Source organism: Giraffa tippelskirchi, chromosome 7 (assembly GCF_054371585.1).
Source record: "Giraffa tippelskirchi isolate mGirTip1 chromosome 7, T2T-mGirTip1v1.2.pri, whole genome shotgun sequence".
Taxonomy (NCBI): Eukaryota; Metazoa; Chordata; class Mammalia; order Artiodactyla; family Giraffidae; genus Giraffa; species Giraffa tippelskirchi.
The window spans coordinates 46419138-46433887 of record NC_137281.1 but is presented as its reverse complement, the minus strand read 5'-3'; the positions used below and the strand labels follow the sequence as shown (position 1 = coordinate 46433887).

Here is a 14750-nt window from a genome sequence, read left to right as displayed (position 1 = left end):
GAAGCCAAGTTCCATGCACACCTTTATCTTCCCCACTTGGAGGGGGGCCAGGGCCTCTGGAAACAGGTGGGTTCCCCACCACCCTCCTGAGACCCTTCCACCAGCACTGGTGGGTGGCAGTGTCTCTGCAGCCTGGTCACCCCTCCTGGACCAGCTGTGTCCCTGCCCCAGGGAGGGAGGCTGGCAGCAGGGGCAGGAGGTCTTGGTGTTGATGGCCCTGGAGGAGGGGGGAGCGGCGCAGGCAGTCAGCATCCTGCAGTGATTGGGGCAGCGCCCGGCCACGGCTCTCCGGCAGCATCAGGACGCATAGAAGGGTAAGGAGGGCGAAAGATGCGAAGACCACGTGTTGCAGGAAGAAGCCATGCCGGCCGTGCATTTTGGTGAGGGGGGCGGCTGCCTGGCCCAGGAACCCAGCTCCCAGCACCAGGCCCAGCCCGGCCCCCCTGCGAGAGGGAGCAATAGGACATGGTTCCACAGGGCGCCCAGTGCTCCCAGGGTGGGTACCCTTAGTGGGGGCCAAGGTGTGGGGGCCCCAGGAAAACACCTGAAAAGTCTGGGGGAAAGCTGCCCTGGAACTAAAGTTGTCCTTTCCACTAGAAAATCCAAAGCCAATTTTCCCCTGGAATCCCACCCTCTCTGGGGACTCTCATTTCTGAGCGCCCCGTCTTCCACTCCTGTGCTGATGGGGCCAACCATTCTGTGACCTGCATCCCCCTCACCACCCAGGAAGAGACAGCTGAACTCCCATCCCAATGGCACAGAGCTGGGGAGTGTAGGGAGCATTTTGGGGTGTGCTGGCAGGGCCTGCTCACCTGATCACCGTGGGGAAAACCTCAGCTGAAAAGAGGCTGCTGAGGGTGGACACAGCCTGGGAGGCCAAGAGCCCCAGGACAGAGAAGAACAGCACCATCCAGCTGGGCAGGTCTGGGGAGGAGGAGAGTCTCCCACGCTGCCCACACGCCCTCCCTCCCCTCACTGTGCCTCAGGGCTCTGGATCTCACCAGCCTTCCCTCTCTGCTCCTACACTTGGGAGTTGGGGGTCATAGGCTGCCCTCCTTCAAAAGTGTTAGTCGATTAATCATTCCCGACTCTTTAACCCCATGGACCATAACCCACCAGGCTCCTCTGTCCATGGGATTCTCCAGGCAAGAATCCTGGAGTGGGTTGCCATTCCCTTCTCCCAACCTAGGAATCGAACCAGGTCTCCTGCATTGCAGGCAGATTCTTTACCATCTGAGCCACCAGGGAAGCCCTCGTCCAATCCAAACCCTTACATTAAACCCCTTCTACTGAATTATTTTGGGCCTCAGTTTCTCTGGGTGCACAGTGGGGTCATGATGGATGGGGTGATGATGGATGGGGTGAATAGCAACGTCATCCTGCCTCCCCAGCTCCGGAAGGGGGCTCGTCTCAGGAACACCCCTACATTGGGCAAACCCCCTGCCAAACATGACAGCCCTGCCAGCCTGCAGGGCCCCACACTCACACTGGGCCCCTGCAAGGAGCAGCAGGGATGCCAGGCCTAGGACCAAGGTGCTCAGCAGCAGGACTGAGCGGCGCCCCCAGAGATCCACTGTCAGGAGCAGGAAGACGGTGGCTGCTGCCTCCAGGCCAGCCACCAGGAAGTAGGGCCAATAGAAGCTGGGCTCACTCGGGACCAGGCTGTGCAGGAAGCTGGCTCTGATGCCCCCGCCGATGAGCCTGGGAGGGATGCAAAGCTACAAGCCCAGCCAGAGCCAGGAATCTCACCCAGGGGGAAGGTGAAGACTCCTCTCTCCCTCCCTTAGCCCGCCCACACCCGCCCTCCTCACGAACTGAAGCCCAGGATGAGTGCGTTCCTCCAGGTGACATGTGAGTGCCGGAGCTCCAGGACCGAGTGGCGCCGGGGCTGGGGGTGTCCCGCACACAGCACATCCAGCTCTGTGGCCCGGGGGACACAATGGGGCACCAGTGAGGGGATGACACCCCTCCTTCTTCCTCTAGCACCCAGGTCTCTCTTCTCCCTGGCTGGTCCGTTACCCATAGACAGAGAGCTCTCCTCCTCCCTGCTGTCCTCAGGGTCCACACCGCTGGCTTTGGCAAAGTGCCACAAGATCCTCCTGGCTCGGGCCGGCTGCCCTGTGGCCAGCAGCCAGCAGGGAGACTCGGGGAACACGGCTGGGAACCTGCAGGGGTGGGTGAGGATACCGCAGGACCTCCCCGTAGGGCAGGACCCAGTGGGGATACATGACTCTCTGTGTGACTCTCTGTGTCCCTGTCCCATGCCCACCTCCATGGTACTGAATGGTCAGAGGGAAGCGACACACATGGCCTCTGCAGTGGACGTGACCCCAGCTCACTTACCCCCAAAACAGCAGCAGCAGTCCCGTTGCCAGGGCACTCAGTCCCTGTAAGAGGTGCCAGTCCTGGACGAGCAGGGCCAGGCCGGGCAGCAGCAGTGTGCCCACCACTGAGAAGAGGCCAGCCCCCATGGAGAATGCCAGGCGGTTTGGGGGGTCACACAGCTCCAGGCCTGGGCAGACACGGATAGCCTGAGGCCCAGGCCTCTCAGAAAGACTGCTTTGTCCAGGGAGGTGAGGGCCAGTGGCTGACCTGACCAGGACCTGGACATCTGAGGCCAATGTGCAGCCCACTCTGTCACCCAGCCCTGCCCATGAAAAGCAGAGCCCACAGAGTAAACAGTGTCTCTCCTGCCTTCTGGAGAAGGGCCCTCAACTGGAGTGCCGGAAAGGCACCCTCCAATGGGTCAGAGGCCTAGCCTGAGTGGACGCCTCCCAGGGCCCCCCACGGTACTCACGAGCCACATAGAGGGCGAGGGAGGCCCCTGCCAAGGCCACCCCTCGAAGCAGCCGCAGAGTCAGCAGGGCAGGAAAGCTGGCAACCAGGGCCTCGCCGGCCCCCAGGCCTGTGGCCAGCACCAGGGAGCCCACAAACACAGCTCGGCGGCCAAACCTGGTGGGCAGCAGGGGACACATGTTGATTCAATCAGGAGAACTCAGGGGAGGGCTGTCAGAGCAGGAGGGAAAGGGCAGCGCCTCACCAGTCACAGCCCGGGCCCAGGAGGACACAGCCCAGCAACCAGCCCAGGAGGTGGTCCACCTGCTCCAGGGGCACCTTCCAGCCATCCTCACACACGAGGTTCCTCTGTAGGGGACACCAGTTACCTGTCAGCTAGCCAAGACCCTTCTCTCCCTCTCCCGCCGGAGTTCCCTGAATGCCAGGGTGGAAGGGACCCTAGGGGTCCTGCCCCAATTCCTCCTGGGTGGGGCTGCACCTGCTTTCTCCAGCCATCACCCTCCCCCAGGCTGGCCCCAAGGCCTCTCCCGCACCTTCCCCGCCCTCTGCACTTCAAGAGCCACTTCCAGAACAGGCTGCGGGGCCTTGCTCACCAGCTTTCCCCGGCCAAGGGCCCTTGACCTCAGCTTTGCAGCTCCCTGCCTACCCTGCTCCTTCTCCCTAAGGTTAACATTATTTTGGGTCACATTACATCAGAGATTTTGTTTTAAAATCTGACTGCTTGTGAAAGCTGGTAGACATAGATCGATCACCATACCAAACAGGTGGGCAGGAAGAAGAGGCCCAGCTGGTTCAGGGCCCCAGAAGAGCCTGAGGAGGGATGTGGCAACCCTGTCCCAGTTTCCAGGCAGGGGCCCTTCCTCCCAGGGGTGGGGTGTGGCTGCAGGGCATAGGCTGCCAAGAGGGAGGCAGGGGTGGGCAGGCCCTAGCCGGGAAAGGTTGAGGGGGTGGGAGTTGGGGGGTGTGGGAGTGGGGGGGTGGGGGTGGGAGGTTCCAGTTACCCACTCCCAGAGTCCTGGAATGTCTCCATGGCACCCCTGCCTCTAGGCCAGCCTGCACACACCTCACAGTGGAGAGACCTGCTCTTCAAAACGGAACTGACCAAATCACTCCTTTGATTCAAAGTCTTGGGAACCCAGTCTGGACACCTACACAGCCCAAAGTCACAGGCTGCTCGAATGTTCAGGGCATTGCTGACCTCTGTGAACTCACCTGCTCAGCTTCAGTTTACCACCTCCGCCTCCCCAGACTGCCTGCCTACCTGGGCAGCCCCCAGCCTCAGACTCTGCCTTTAGGCCTGGCACCCTGCCTACTTGGACATCTGCTACACCGTCAGATAGGAGAGGGCTGACTCCCCAGTCAAAAGCTCCAGGATGACAGCCCCCGTCGACCGAGGACAGAAGAGCGAGGAGGACCCAAGGAGGGGACAGAGGGCAGGGGGACGGAGGGTGGGGGAGACAGAGCAGGGAAGCAGAGGACGAGGGACAGAGGGGCAAGTGCAGAAGACCTGGGTGACCGGGCTGCGTGGCAGGTCGGCGGCGGCCTGCGCGTAGTACCAGCCGCGTGAGCAGGGCCGAGCGCCGTCGGAGCCGGCGCGGGGCACGGACTTTGGGTAGCTTAGCGGCAGGCAGGTGCTCGGGGCGCGCGCGGGGTCTGAGCTGCAGTGGTGCGCCGGCAGCGCGGTGAGGAGGAGCTCCGAGCCCAGCGCCAACCCCAGCGCCACGCACGGCAGCCACGAAGCGGCGGCCAGGAGGCACCGGGCCCGGCCGAAGCCTCCGGCCAAGCGCAGCACCCGCACCTCGGGCTCCATCCGAGGCCCCTGCGCTCTGATGGCCCGTGGCGGTGGGGCTTGAGAGAAACAGTGTGTGAGGGGCGGGGCCTTATAGGGGCGGTGTCTGCGGGGCAGGGCCCGTTAGGGGAGGTGTCTGCGCTCTGGCAGATAGCGGGGCGGGACCTGGGCGGGGCACGGAGAGAGGCGGGGCGGGGCCTTGGAAGGCAAAGACGGTCTCTGGGCGGGGCCTGTGGGGAAAGCCCGGGTGGAGGGCGGGGCGGGTGGGGGTGTGGCCTGGGCTGACGGAGGGCGGGGCCCTGGAGGGCCTGGCAGGTGAGGGGCCTGGGCTCGTAGCCTCGGGGGCGTGGTCAGCGAGACGTCCTGGCGCGGAGCGTGGTTTGGGGCGTGGCCAGAGGGGCGCTCACGTGCGCGCGAGGTCGGGGCGGTGTGAGGCAGCGGGCGACTCGCGAGGCGGCTTCTCCGTCTCCCTCGCGGACCCTGGGCGGGCGCTCCCTCAGGAGCCTCCGAGCCTGGGCGACGTGCGGGGGTCGCGGGCCGGATACTTCCTGGACCCCATGCCGGCCTGAGACTGGGCCTGCGGAACGCGGGCCGCCACTGCTCCCCGGCGGCCGGTCGCGGCGCTGCAGCGTGCGAGCGAGCGGCTCCGGCTGTCCAGCGCGGACCGTAAAGCTCCTGTGGCTTGCTCTGACCTTCCTGCGTGGCCACCAGGCTGCGGCCCCGGAGGAGCGTGGTGTCCGGAAGGGAGGGACCCCGCTCGGAGCTGCGCGCCCTCAGAAGTTTGAGGCTTATTGAAGGGACGAGTGGAACTAGCTCATTCGTCCGGTGCTGGGCCTCTCTTGAGCTGGGCTCGGATTCGCTGCGCTTCGGCTTCTCCCGTCCCGGGACAAGGTAAGTCGGTTTGTTTTTCATTTTCCTTTTTCACAGGGAAGAAAGTTAAAATAGCTCCTATAGATTAAGCTTAAGTTTTGTTTTTTTCCTCCTGAGGAGAAATTCACATCATATAAAACTAACCATGTTTGGTAGCGCCACCTTTCTTACCTCAGAAGAAAACCTGGTACCAATTAAGTAACAGCGGAGTAATCACCTCCCCCCGCCTCCAGCCACCTGGCGACCGCCCGCCAGCCTGCGCATGGCCTTTGGGGTCTGGCTGCTTTCACTTAGAATAATGTTTTCCAGGTTCACCCACAGTGTCGTAGGTATCAGGACTTCATTCCCTTTTATGGCTGCATAATATTCCGTTATGTAGATTCGTCACATTGTGCATGTCCATTCTTCCTTTGGTGGACATTTAGGTTGTTTTCACTATTTGTTGTGACTAGTGTTGCCGTGAACATTTGTGTACAAGTGTTTGAGTCCTTATTTTCACTTCTTTCAGGTATATACCTTGGAGTGGAATGGCTGGGTCCTGTAGTAAGTCTATGTTTAATTTTTGAGGAACCGCCAAGCCAAAGTGGTTGTGTATTTTGCATTCCCACCTGCGATATATGAGGGTTCCAAGTTCTCCACCTCCTTGCCAACACCTGTTTTCTCTTAAAAAAAAAAAAAAGATCTGTCTACATCCTGGTTGATGTGAGATATTTCAAATGCGGTGTGTGTTTTTATTTTTTGTTTTGGCCCTACCGCAAAACTTGCGGGGGTCCAGTTTCCTCAACCAGCGATCAATCTTGGGCCCTGGCAGTGAAGCTCACTGAAGTTTTTTTGTTTTTTATTTTTTTAAGTTTATTTATTTATTTTTATTTATTTTTGGCTACGCTGGGTCTCTGTTGCTGCAGGCGGGCTCTCTCTAGCTGTGGCAATTGGGGGGATTACTCTTTGTTCCGGTGCGCGGGCTTCTCATTTCAGTGACTTCTTAGTTGTGCAGCGTGGTCTCTAGGGCGCAGGCTCAGTAGTTGTGGCGCCGGGGCTTGGTTGCCCCGCGGCATGTGGAATCTTCTTGGGCCAGGGATCGAACCCATTTCCCTGGCATTGGCAGGCAGATTCTTAACCACTGGACCACCAGGGAAGTCCCAGTTTTTGTTTCTAAATATTATTTATTTGGCTGCCTCCAGGCTTAGTTGTGGCATGTGGGATCTGGTTTCCTGACCAGGATGGAACCTGGGCCCCCTCTGTTGGGAGCGCAGCCTTAGCCACTGAACCACCAGGGAAGTCCCTCCGGGAGGTTTTGATTTCCATTTTCCTAATGGCTAGTGATGTTGAGCAGATTTTCATATGCTTGTTGGATGTTTGGCTTTGGAGAAGTCACTGCTGAAATGTTTTGCCCGTTTTTTACTTGGGGTGCCTGCCTTTTTGTTGTTGAGTTGTATGAATTCTTTACATATTATTCTGAATCCTGGCATCATTAGATATATGAGGTGCAAATATTTTCTCCCATTCTGTAGGTTGTCTTCACTTTCTTGATTGTGTCTTTTGATGTACATATGTTTTTAATGCTGCTGCTGCTGCTAAGTCACTTCAGTCGTGTCTGACTCTGTGTGACCCCATAGACGGCAGCCCACCAGGCTCTGCCGTCCCTGGGATTCTCCAGGCAAGAACACTGGAGTGGGTTGCCGTTTCCTTCTCCAATGCATGAAAGTGAAAGTGAAGTCACTCAGTCGTGTCCGACTCTTCGTGACTCCATGGACTGCAGCATACCAGGCTCCTCCGTCCATGGGATTTTCCAGGCAAGAGTACTGGAGTGGGGTGCCATTGCCTTCTCCATTAATGCTGATGAGCTTCAATTAATTTTTTCTTTATGCTCGTGCTTGTAGTGTCATAGGTAAGAAACCATTACCAAATTCAAGACCATGAAGACTTATGACTTGTAACTGTTTTATAGTTTCCACTCTTGATTTAGAGTTTTAATCTGAATTAATTTAACTTAATTTTATATGTGTGATAAGGGTCCAACTTCATTGTTTTGCATGTAAATATCCAGACTTCCAAGCATCATTTGTTGAAAGATGTATTTTTTTCCCATTGCATCATGTTGGCACCCTTGATTAAACCAGTCGTGTGGTTAATATATGGACTCTGAATTTTATTCCATTGATCTATGTCTGACCTCATGTCAGAAACATAATGTCTTGAAAACTGGGGCTTTGTGCTACAGTTTTGAAATTGAGAAATGTGAGCCCAACAATGCTATTTTTTTAAAGATGATTTTGACTATTTGACTATTTTTTCACTAGCAACTCCATATGAATTTTAAGATCACGTTTTCTGTTTCTGCAAAAAAGAATGTTGGGGAATCTGTAGAATGCTTGGGGAATATGGCCCTCTTAACCATATTAAGTTTCACAAGATGTCTTTTCATTCATTTAAGTTGTCTTTAGTTTCTTTCAGAAGGGTTTTATGGTGTCGGTATATAAATCTTGGACATGATTAAATTTATTCCTAGTTTTTCTTGATTGTTTTTTATGCTATTGTAAGTGAGAGGTTATCTAATAAATTTCCTTTTCAGATTGCTTACTGCTTGTGTATGGGCTTCCCAGGTGGCGCTAGTGGTAAAGAATCCACTTGCCAATGCAGGAGATGCAAAAGACGTGGCTTGGATCCCTGGGTTGGGAAGATCCCCTGGAGGAAGGAATGGCAACCCACTCCAGTATTCTTGCCTGGAGAATTCCATAGACAGAGGAGCCTGGCAGGCTACAGTCCATGGGGTCGGAAAGAGTCAGATAAGACTGAGCAGAAAGCACTACAAGTGTATAGAAATACAAGTCATTAAAAAAAAAAACAACTCATCTGGTATCCAACAATTTTGCTGAACTTCTTTATCAGGACTTTATATTAATACATGTGACACCAAGTCATCTGCATATAGAGACAGTTTTACTTTTTCCTGTCTAATTTGGATGCCTTTTATATCTTTCTCTGACTAGAACTTCTATTATAGTGTTGAATGTGTGTGTCTGTGTGTTAGTCGTTCAGTTGTTTCTGACTCTTTGTGACCCCAGGGACTGTAGTCTGCCAGGCCCCTCTGTCCATGGAATTATCCAGGCAAGAATACTGGAGAGGGTTGCTATCCCTTTCTCCAGGGGATCTTCCCGACCCAGGGGTCGAACCCAAGTCTCTTGTATTTCAGGCAGATTCTTTACTGTGTGAGCCACCAGGGAATAGAAGTGGTGAAAGCGGTCCTCCTTGTCTTGCACCAGATCTCAGAGGGAAAGTTTTTAGTCTGTCATCACTGATTATTGTATTAGCTTTGGGTATTTGGGATGTTAGCTTGGGGGCATGTTGAGGTACTCTCTTTCTATTCCTGGTTTGAAAAGTGTTTTATCATGAAATGATGCTGAATTTTATTGAATGTCTTTTCTGTATTAATTGAGATGATCATGTGGTTTTTTTTCTTCCTTCTATTCATGTGATGTATTATGTTGATTGATTTTTGTGTGTGGAACCACCCTTCTAGTCCTTGGATAAGTCTCGCGTGATCATAGTGTATAATCATTTTAATGTTCTAGTGGATTTGACTTGCTAGTATTTTCTTTCTCTTTTAAGAGAATTTTATTTATAGATGATTTACAGTGTTGTGTTAGTTTCAGTGTACAGCAAAGTGTTTCAGTTACACATATATCCATTCTTTTTTAGATTCTTTTCTCATAGACGTTATCACAGACTATTGAGTAGAGTTCTTTCTGCTATACAGTAGGTCCTTGTTGATTATTTATATTATATATGGTATTTTGTGTATCTTAATCCCAAGACTATGATTTATCCCCACCCCATGTCTCCCCTTTGGTAACCATAAATTTGTTTTTGATGTCTATAAGTCTGTTTCTCTTTGGTAAATAAATTCATTTGTATCATTTTTAAAATTAGATTCCACATGTGAGTGATATTTGATAGTATTTTCTTGAGGATATTTGCATCTGTTTTCATAGGATCCTGGTTTGTAGTTTTTTGCTTTGGTGTCTTTGACTTTGGAATCAGGGTTGTGCTGTCCTCGTAACTTAGGGCATGTCGAGTAACTTCAGTGATGTTCCTTCCCCTTCTGCTTCTTGGAAGAGTGTGGTATGGATTGGGGTTAATTCCTTAATGTATGGTAGAATTCACCTATCAAGTCATTGATTCTGGGCTTGCTTGCTTGCTTGGGCTGTTTTTGTTTCCTGACTTAGCCTCTTTATTTTTATAGGTCTATTTAGATTTCTGTTTTCTCTCTAATCAGTTTAGATAGTTTGTGTGTTTCTAGGTATTTGTCCTTTTCATCTAGGTTTTCTAATATGCTGGCATTGTTTATTTATAGCCTTTCCTTGTTTCTGCAAAATCCATAGTAATGCCACCTTCTTCACTCCTGTTTATAGTAATTTGAGTCTTTTTTCTTAGCTTATATAGAGAATTGTTCGTTCTATTGAACTTTTCAAAGAACCAACTTGTTTTGCTGATTCTGTTGTTTATTTCATGTATCTCCACTCCAGTCTTTATCCTTTCCCACTTCTAGTGGCTTTGGGTTTAGTTTTCTCCTCTTTTTCTTGTTCCTTAAGGTGTGCTTATTGATTGCATTGTTTTTTGTGTAGCAGTCATTTACAGCCGTAAGAGTCCCTCAGTGTTCCTCTGCATTCGCCGCATCCTGTGTGTTTTTTCATTTTCTATATTCTCAAAGCATTTTTTAAAGTTTCCCTTGTGATTTCTTCTTTGACTTGTTGGTTACGTAAGTGTTCTTTAATTTCCACATGTTTGGAATTTTCCATTTTCCTTTCTGTTATTGATTTCTAGCTTCATTCCAATATGGTCAGAGAAGATTATTTGTGTTGTTCCAGTCATTTCAGATGTATTGGGCGTTGTCTTGTGCCCAGTGAGTGACCTGTTGCTTTGAGATTGCTCCATGTGCACATGAGAAGAGGGTGTGTTCTGCTTTGAGTGAAACGTTCTCTATATGTCTGTTAAATTTGACTAGTGTATAGTGTTCAGGTCCTCTGTATCCTTACTGAATTTCCATCCATTATGAAAGTGAGGAATTGAAGTTTTCAACTATTGTTGAAAAACTGTCTATTTCTCCCTTCAATTGTGTCAGTGTTTAGTTCATGCATTTTGGGGCTCTGTTATTTGGTGTGTATATAATTGTTATATCTCCTTGATGGGTTGACTTTTTAAAAATCAATATATAATGTCATTCTTTGATTCCGGTAACAATTTTAGGTCATATTCTATTCTGTCTGATTTTAGTATAACCACCCCAGCTCTCTTTTGGATTTACTTCTGCATTTATTTGTTTTATGTATGTCTTGCGTTTTTGTTGATGTTGCTTAGTTCTTCTGTTACTGCCTGCTTTTGTATTTAGTTCATTTTTTTAAGTATACGTCTTGATTCTCTTCTCCCATATTTTTTTAGTGATTTGTTCATGGTTACCTTGGGAATTACAGTTAATATCTTATGGCAACCTTAGTTAAACTTACTTGAAAAATATAATTTAAATGGAATTTAATAATACCATGTTTGTATTATTTGAATAATACCAGTTAGTTTCAGTAATATATACTTTGTTCCTGTATGTCTCTGTCTCTCCTTTAGATTGTTATTTTAATAGATTGCATCTTTTTTACATATTACATCTTTATATATTTTAAGATTTATGATTGTCTATTAAATAATACAAGGAAAAGTGGAGTTATAAGCCAAAGTACAATAATAGTGGCTTTTTAAAATATTTTTTATTTTTAGCTTTTCTACATTTAATATTCATTGCTAATTTCTTGTCAGGAGTTTATACCAGTAGTGTCCTTTTTTCTTTTTTTAATTTAATTTAATTTTTAATTGGAGTATAATTATTTTACAATATTGTGATGGTTTCTGCCATACATCAACATGAATCAGCCATGTGTGCATGCTCAGAAGCTTCAGTTGTGTCCAACTCTGCTACCCCATGGACTGTAGCCCACCAGGCTCCTCTGTCCATCAGATTCTGCAGGCAAGAATACTGGAGTGGGTTGCTAGTCCCTTCTCCAGGGGATCTCCCTGACCCAGGGACCGAACCCAGGTCTCCTGTGGCTCCTGTATGGCAGGTGGATTCTTTACCGCTGAGCCACCAGGGAAGCCCCAATAGTGGCTTTTATGCTTACCTATGTGTTTACCCTTACTCTTTGCTATTGACTGAATTGTGTCCCCCAGGATGCATGTGTTGAAGCCCTAACACCTAGTAGGATAGTATTTGGGGTGGAGCCTTTGGGGGCTATTTGGTATTGAGGGTAGAGCTCTCAGGGTGTGACTAGTCCTCTTAATAAGAGGAGAAATAAGAGAGATCTCTCTCTCACCACCATGTGAGGACACAGAAAGAAATTGGCCATTTACAAGTCAGAAAGAGAATCCTCACCAGTCTGCCAGCACTTTGATCTCAGGCTTTCCAGCCTCCAGAACTGGTGTTCCTTACTTTATTACAGCTTTGGATCATGGGCTGCCATCCTTTTCTTTACACCCTCAAGGACTCCATTAGCACCTCTGTAGAGTGGGCCTACGGGGGATTCAGTTCAGTTCAGTTCAGTCGCTCAGTCGTGTCCGACTCTTTGCGACCCCATGAATTGCAGCACGCCAGGCCTCTCTGTCCATCACCAACTCCTGGAGTCTACCCAAACCCATGTTCATCGAGTCGGTGATGCCATCCAACCATCTCATCCTCTGTCGTCCCCTTCTCCTCCTGCCCCCAATCCTACCCAGCATTAGGGTCTTTTCCAATGAGTCAACCCTTCGCATGAGGTGGCCAAAGTATTGGAGTTTCAGCTTCAACATCAGACCTTCCAATGAACACCCAGGATTGATCTCTTTTAGGATGGATTGATTGGATCTCCTTGCAGTCCAAGGGACTCTCAAGAGTCTTCTCCAACACCACAGTTCAAAAGCATCAATTCTGCAGCGCTCAGCTTTCTTCACCGTCCAACTCTCACATCCATACATGACCACTGGAAAAACCATAGCCTTGACTAGACGGACTTTTGTTGGCAAAGTAATGTCTCTGCTTTTAAATATGCTATCTAAGTTGGCCATAACCTTCCTTCCAAGGAGTAAGCGTCTTTTAATTTCATGGCTGCAGTCACCATCAGCAGTGATTCTGGAGCCCAAAAAAATAAACTCTGACACTGTTTCCACTGTTTCCCCATCTATTTCCCATGGACTGATGGGACCAGATGCCATGATCTTAGTTTTCTGAACGTTGAGCTTTAAGCCAACTTTTTCACTCTCCTCCTTCACCTTCATCAAGAGTCTCTTTAGTTCTTCACTCTCTGCCATAAGGGTGGTGTCATCCGCATATGTGAGGTTATTGATATTTCTCCCGGCAATCTTGATTCCAGCTTGTGTTTCTTCCAGCCCAGCATTTCTCATGATGTACTCTGCATATAAGTTAAATAAGCAGGGTGACAATATACAGCCTTGACGTACTCCTTTTCCTATTTGGAACCAATCTCTTGTTCCATGTCGAGTTCTAACTGTTGCTTCCTGACCTGCATACAGGTTTCTCAAGAGACAAGTCAGATGGTCTGGTATTCCCATCTCTTTCAGAATTTTCCACAGTTTATTGTGACCCACACAGTCAAAGGCTTTGGCTTAGTCAATAAAGCAGAAATAGATGTTTTTCTGGAACTCTCTTGCTTTTTCGATGATCCAGTGGATATTGGCAATTTGATCTCTGGTTCCTCTGCCTTTTCCAAAACCAGCTTGAACATCTGGAAGTTCACGGTTCACGTATTGCTGAAGCCTGGCTTGGAGAATTTTGAGCATTACTTTACTAGCATGTGAGATGAGTGCAATTGTGCAGTAGTTTGAGCATTCTTTGGCATTGCCTTTCTTTGGGATTGGAACGAAAACTGACCTTTTCCAGTCCTGTGGCCACTGCTGAGTTTTCCAAATTTGCTGGCATATCGAGTGCAGCACTTTCACAGCATCACCTTTGAGGATTTGAAATAGCTCAACTGGAATTCCATCACCTCCACTAGCTTTGTTCGTAGTGATGCTTTCCAAGGCCCACTTGACTTCACATTCCAGGATGTCTGGCTCTAGGTGAGTGATCACACCATCGTGATTATCTGGGTCGTGAAGATCTTTTTTGTACAGTTCTTCTGTGTATTCTTGCCACCTCTTCTTATTATCTTCTGCTTCTGTTAGGTCCATACCATTTCTGTCCTTGATCGAGTCTATCTTTGCATGAAATGTTCCTTTGGTATCTCTAATTTTCTTGAAGAGATCTCTAGTCTTTCCCAATCTGTTGTTTTCCTCTATTTCTTTGCACTGATCGCTGAGGAAGGCTTTCTTATCTCTCCTTGCTATTCTTTGGAACTCTGCATTGAGATGGGAATATCTTTCCTTTTCTCCTTTGCTTTTCGCTTCTCTTCTCTTCCCAGCTATCTGTAAGGCCTCCTCAGACATCCATTTTGCTCTTTTGCATTTCTTTTCCATGGGGATTTTCTTGATCCCTGTCTCCTGTACAATGTCACGAACCTCTGTCCATAGTTCATCAGGCACTCTGTCTATCAGGTCTAGTCCCTTAAATCTATTTGTCACTTCTACTGTATACTCATAAGGGATTTGATCTAGGTCATACCTGAATGGTCTAATGGTTTTCCCTACTTTCTTCAATTTTAGTCTGAATTTGGCAATAAGCAGTTCATGATCTGAGCCACAGTCTGCTCCTGGTCTTGTTTTTGCTGACTGTATGGAGCTTCTCCATCTTTGGCTGCAAAGAATATAATCAATCTGATTTCAGTGTTGACCATACGGGGGATTAACTTTTGTTTATCTGGAAATATCTTAATTTCTCTTTCACTCTTTTTTTTTTTGTTTATCAATATATATTTTATTGAAATTGATTTACTGTGTTGTGTTAATTTCTGGTGTACAGCAAAGTGATTCAGTTATGTATATATGTGTATGTATCTACATATACTTTTTAATATTCTTTTCCGTTATGGTTTATTATAGGATATCATGTACATCTATACAGTAGATATATAGCACTCTGTGCTCTACAGTAGGACCATGTTGTTATGCATTCTATATATAAAAGATTACATCTGCTAAACCCTAACCTCCTCCTCCATCCCTCCTCCAACCCCCTCCCCCTTGGCAGCCACCAGTCTATGTCTGGGATTCTGTTTGTTTCACAGATTCATTTGTGTCATATTCAGGGTTCTACATATAAGTGATGCAGTATTTGTCTTTGTCTTTCTGACTTATTTCACTGATAATGAAATGAAATGAA

At 48.9% G+C, this 14750-nt stretch overlaps 1 protein-coding gene and 1 long non-coding RNA gene across 3 annotated transcripts in view; one reads left to right on the top strand and one right to left on the bottom strand.

Annotated features, from left to right (window-relative positions):
- Positions 1 to 9: 9 nt before the first annotated feature.
- SLC22A31 (solute carrier family 22 member 31) lies at positions 10 to 4810 on the bottom strand. Of its 2 annotated transcripts, XM_081513617.1 has the most exons (9): positions 4304 to 4657; positions 3041 to 3144; positions 2798 to 2952; positions 2344 to 2512; positions 2020 to 2165; positions 1812 to 1920; positions 1487 to 1701; positions 813 to 924; positions 10 to 443 (listed from the first exon to the last, which is right to left on the bottom strand). In XM_081513617.1, exons 1-9 carry the CDS (start codon positions 4604 to 4606, stop codon positions 137 to 139), a joined length of 1620 nt encoding a protein of 539 aa, XP_081369743.1. In that variant the 5' UTR covers positions 4607 to 4657; the 3' UTR covers positions 10 to 136. The 2 variants fall into 2 exon arrangements, with proteins under 2 accessions (XP_081369743.1, XP_081369744.1); XM_081513618.1 differs by lacking the exons at positions 1812 to 1920; positions 2020 to 2165 and having other exon boundaries at positions 4304 to 4810.
- A 114-nt stretch (positions 4811 to 4924) lies between these two features.
- LOC145513057 (uncharacterized) overlaps positions 4925 to 14750 on the top strand; it is a 64508-nt gene continuing 54682 nt past the window's right edge. The window contains exon 1 of the long non-coding RNA XR_014059083.1: positions 4925 to 5476. This is a non-coding gene — a long non-coding RNA (uncharacterized LOC145513057). The remainder of the gene's footprint in view (positions 5477 to 14750) is intronic.

What these genes read in the sequence shown, in the direction of transcription:
- SLC22A31 (XM_081513617.1), bottom strand. Translation starts at nt 4,606, where the DNA reads ATGGAGCCCGAGGTGCGGGTGCTGCGCTTGGCCGGAGGCTTCGGCCGG. An exon ending in CTGCTGCTGCTGTTTTGGGG is followed by an intron (nt 2,166 to 2,343) that starts GTAAGTGAGCTG and finishes CCACCCCTGCAG; the next exon opens with GTTCCCAGCCGTGTTCCCCG. An exon ending in CTCATCCTGGGCTTCAGTTC is followed by an intron (nt 1,702 to 1,811) that starts GTGAGGAGGGCG and finishes CATCCCTCCCAG; the next exon opens with GCTCATCGGCGGGGGCATCA.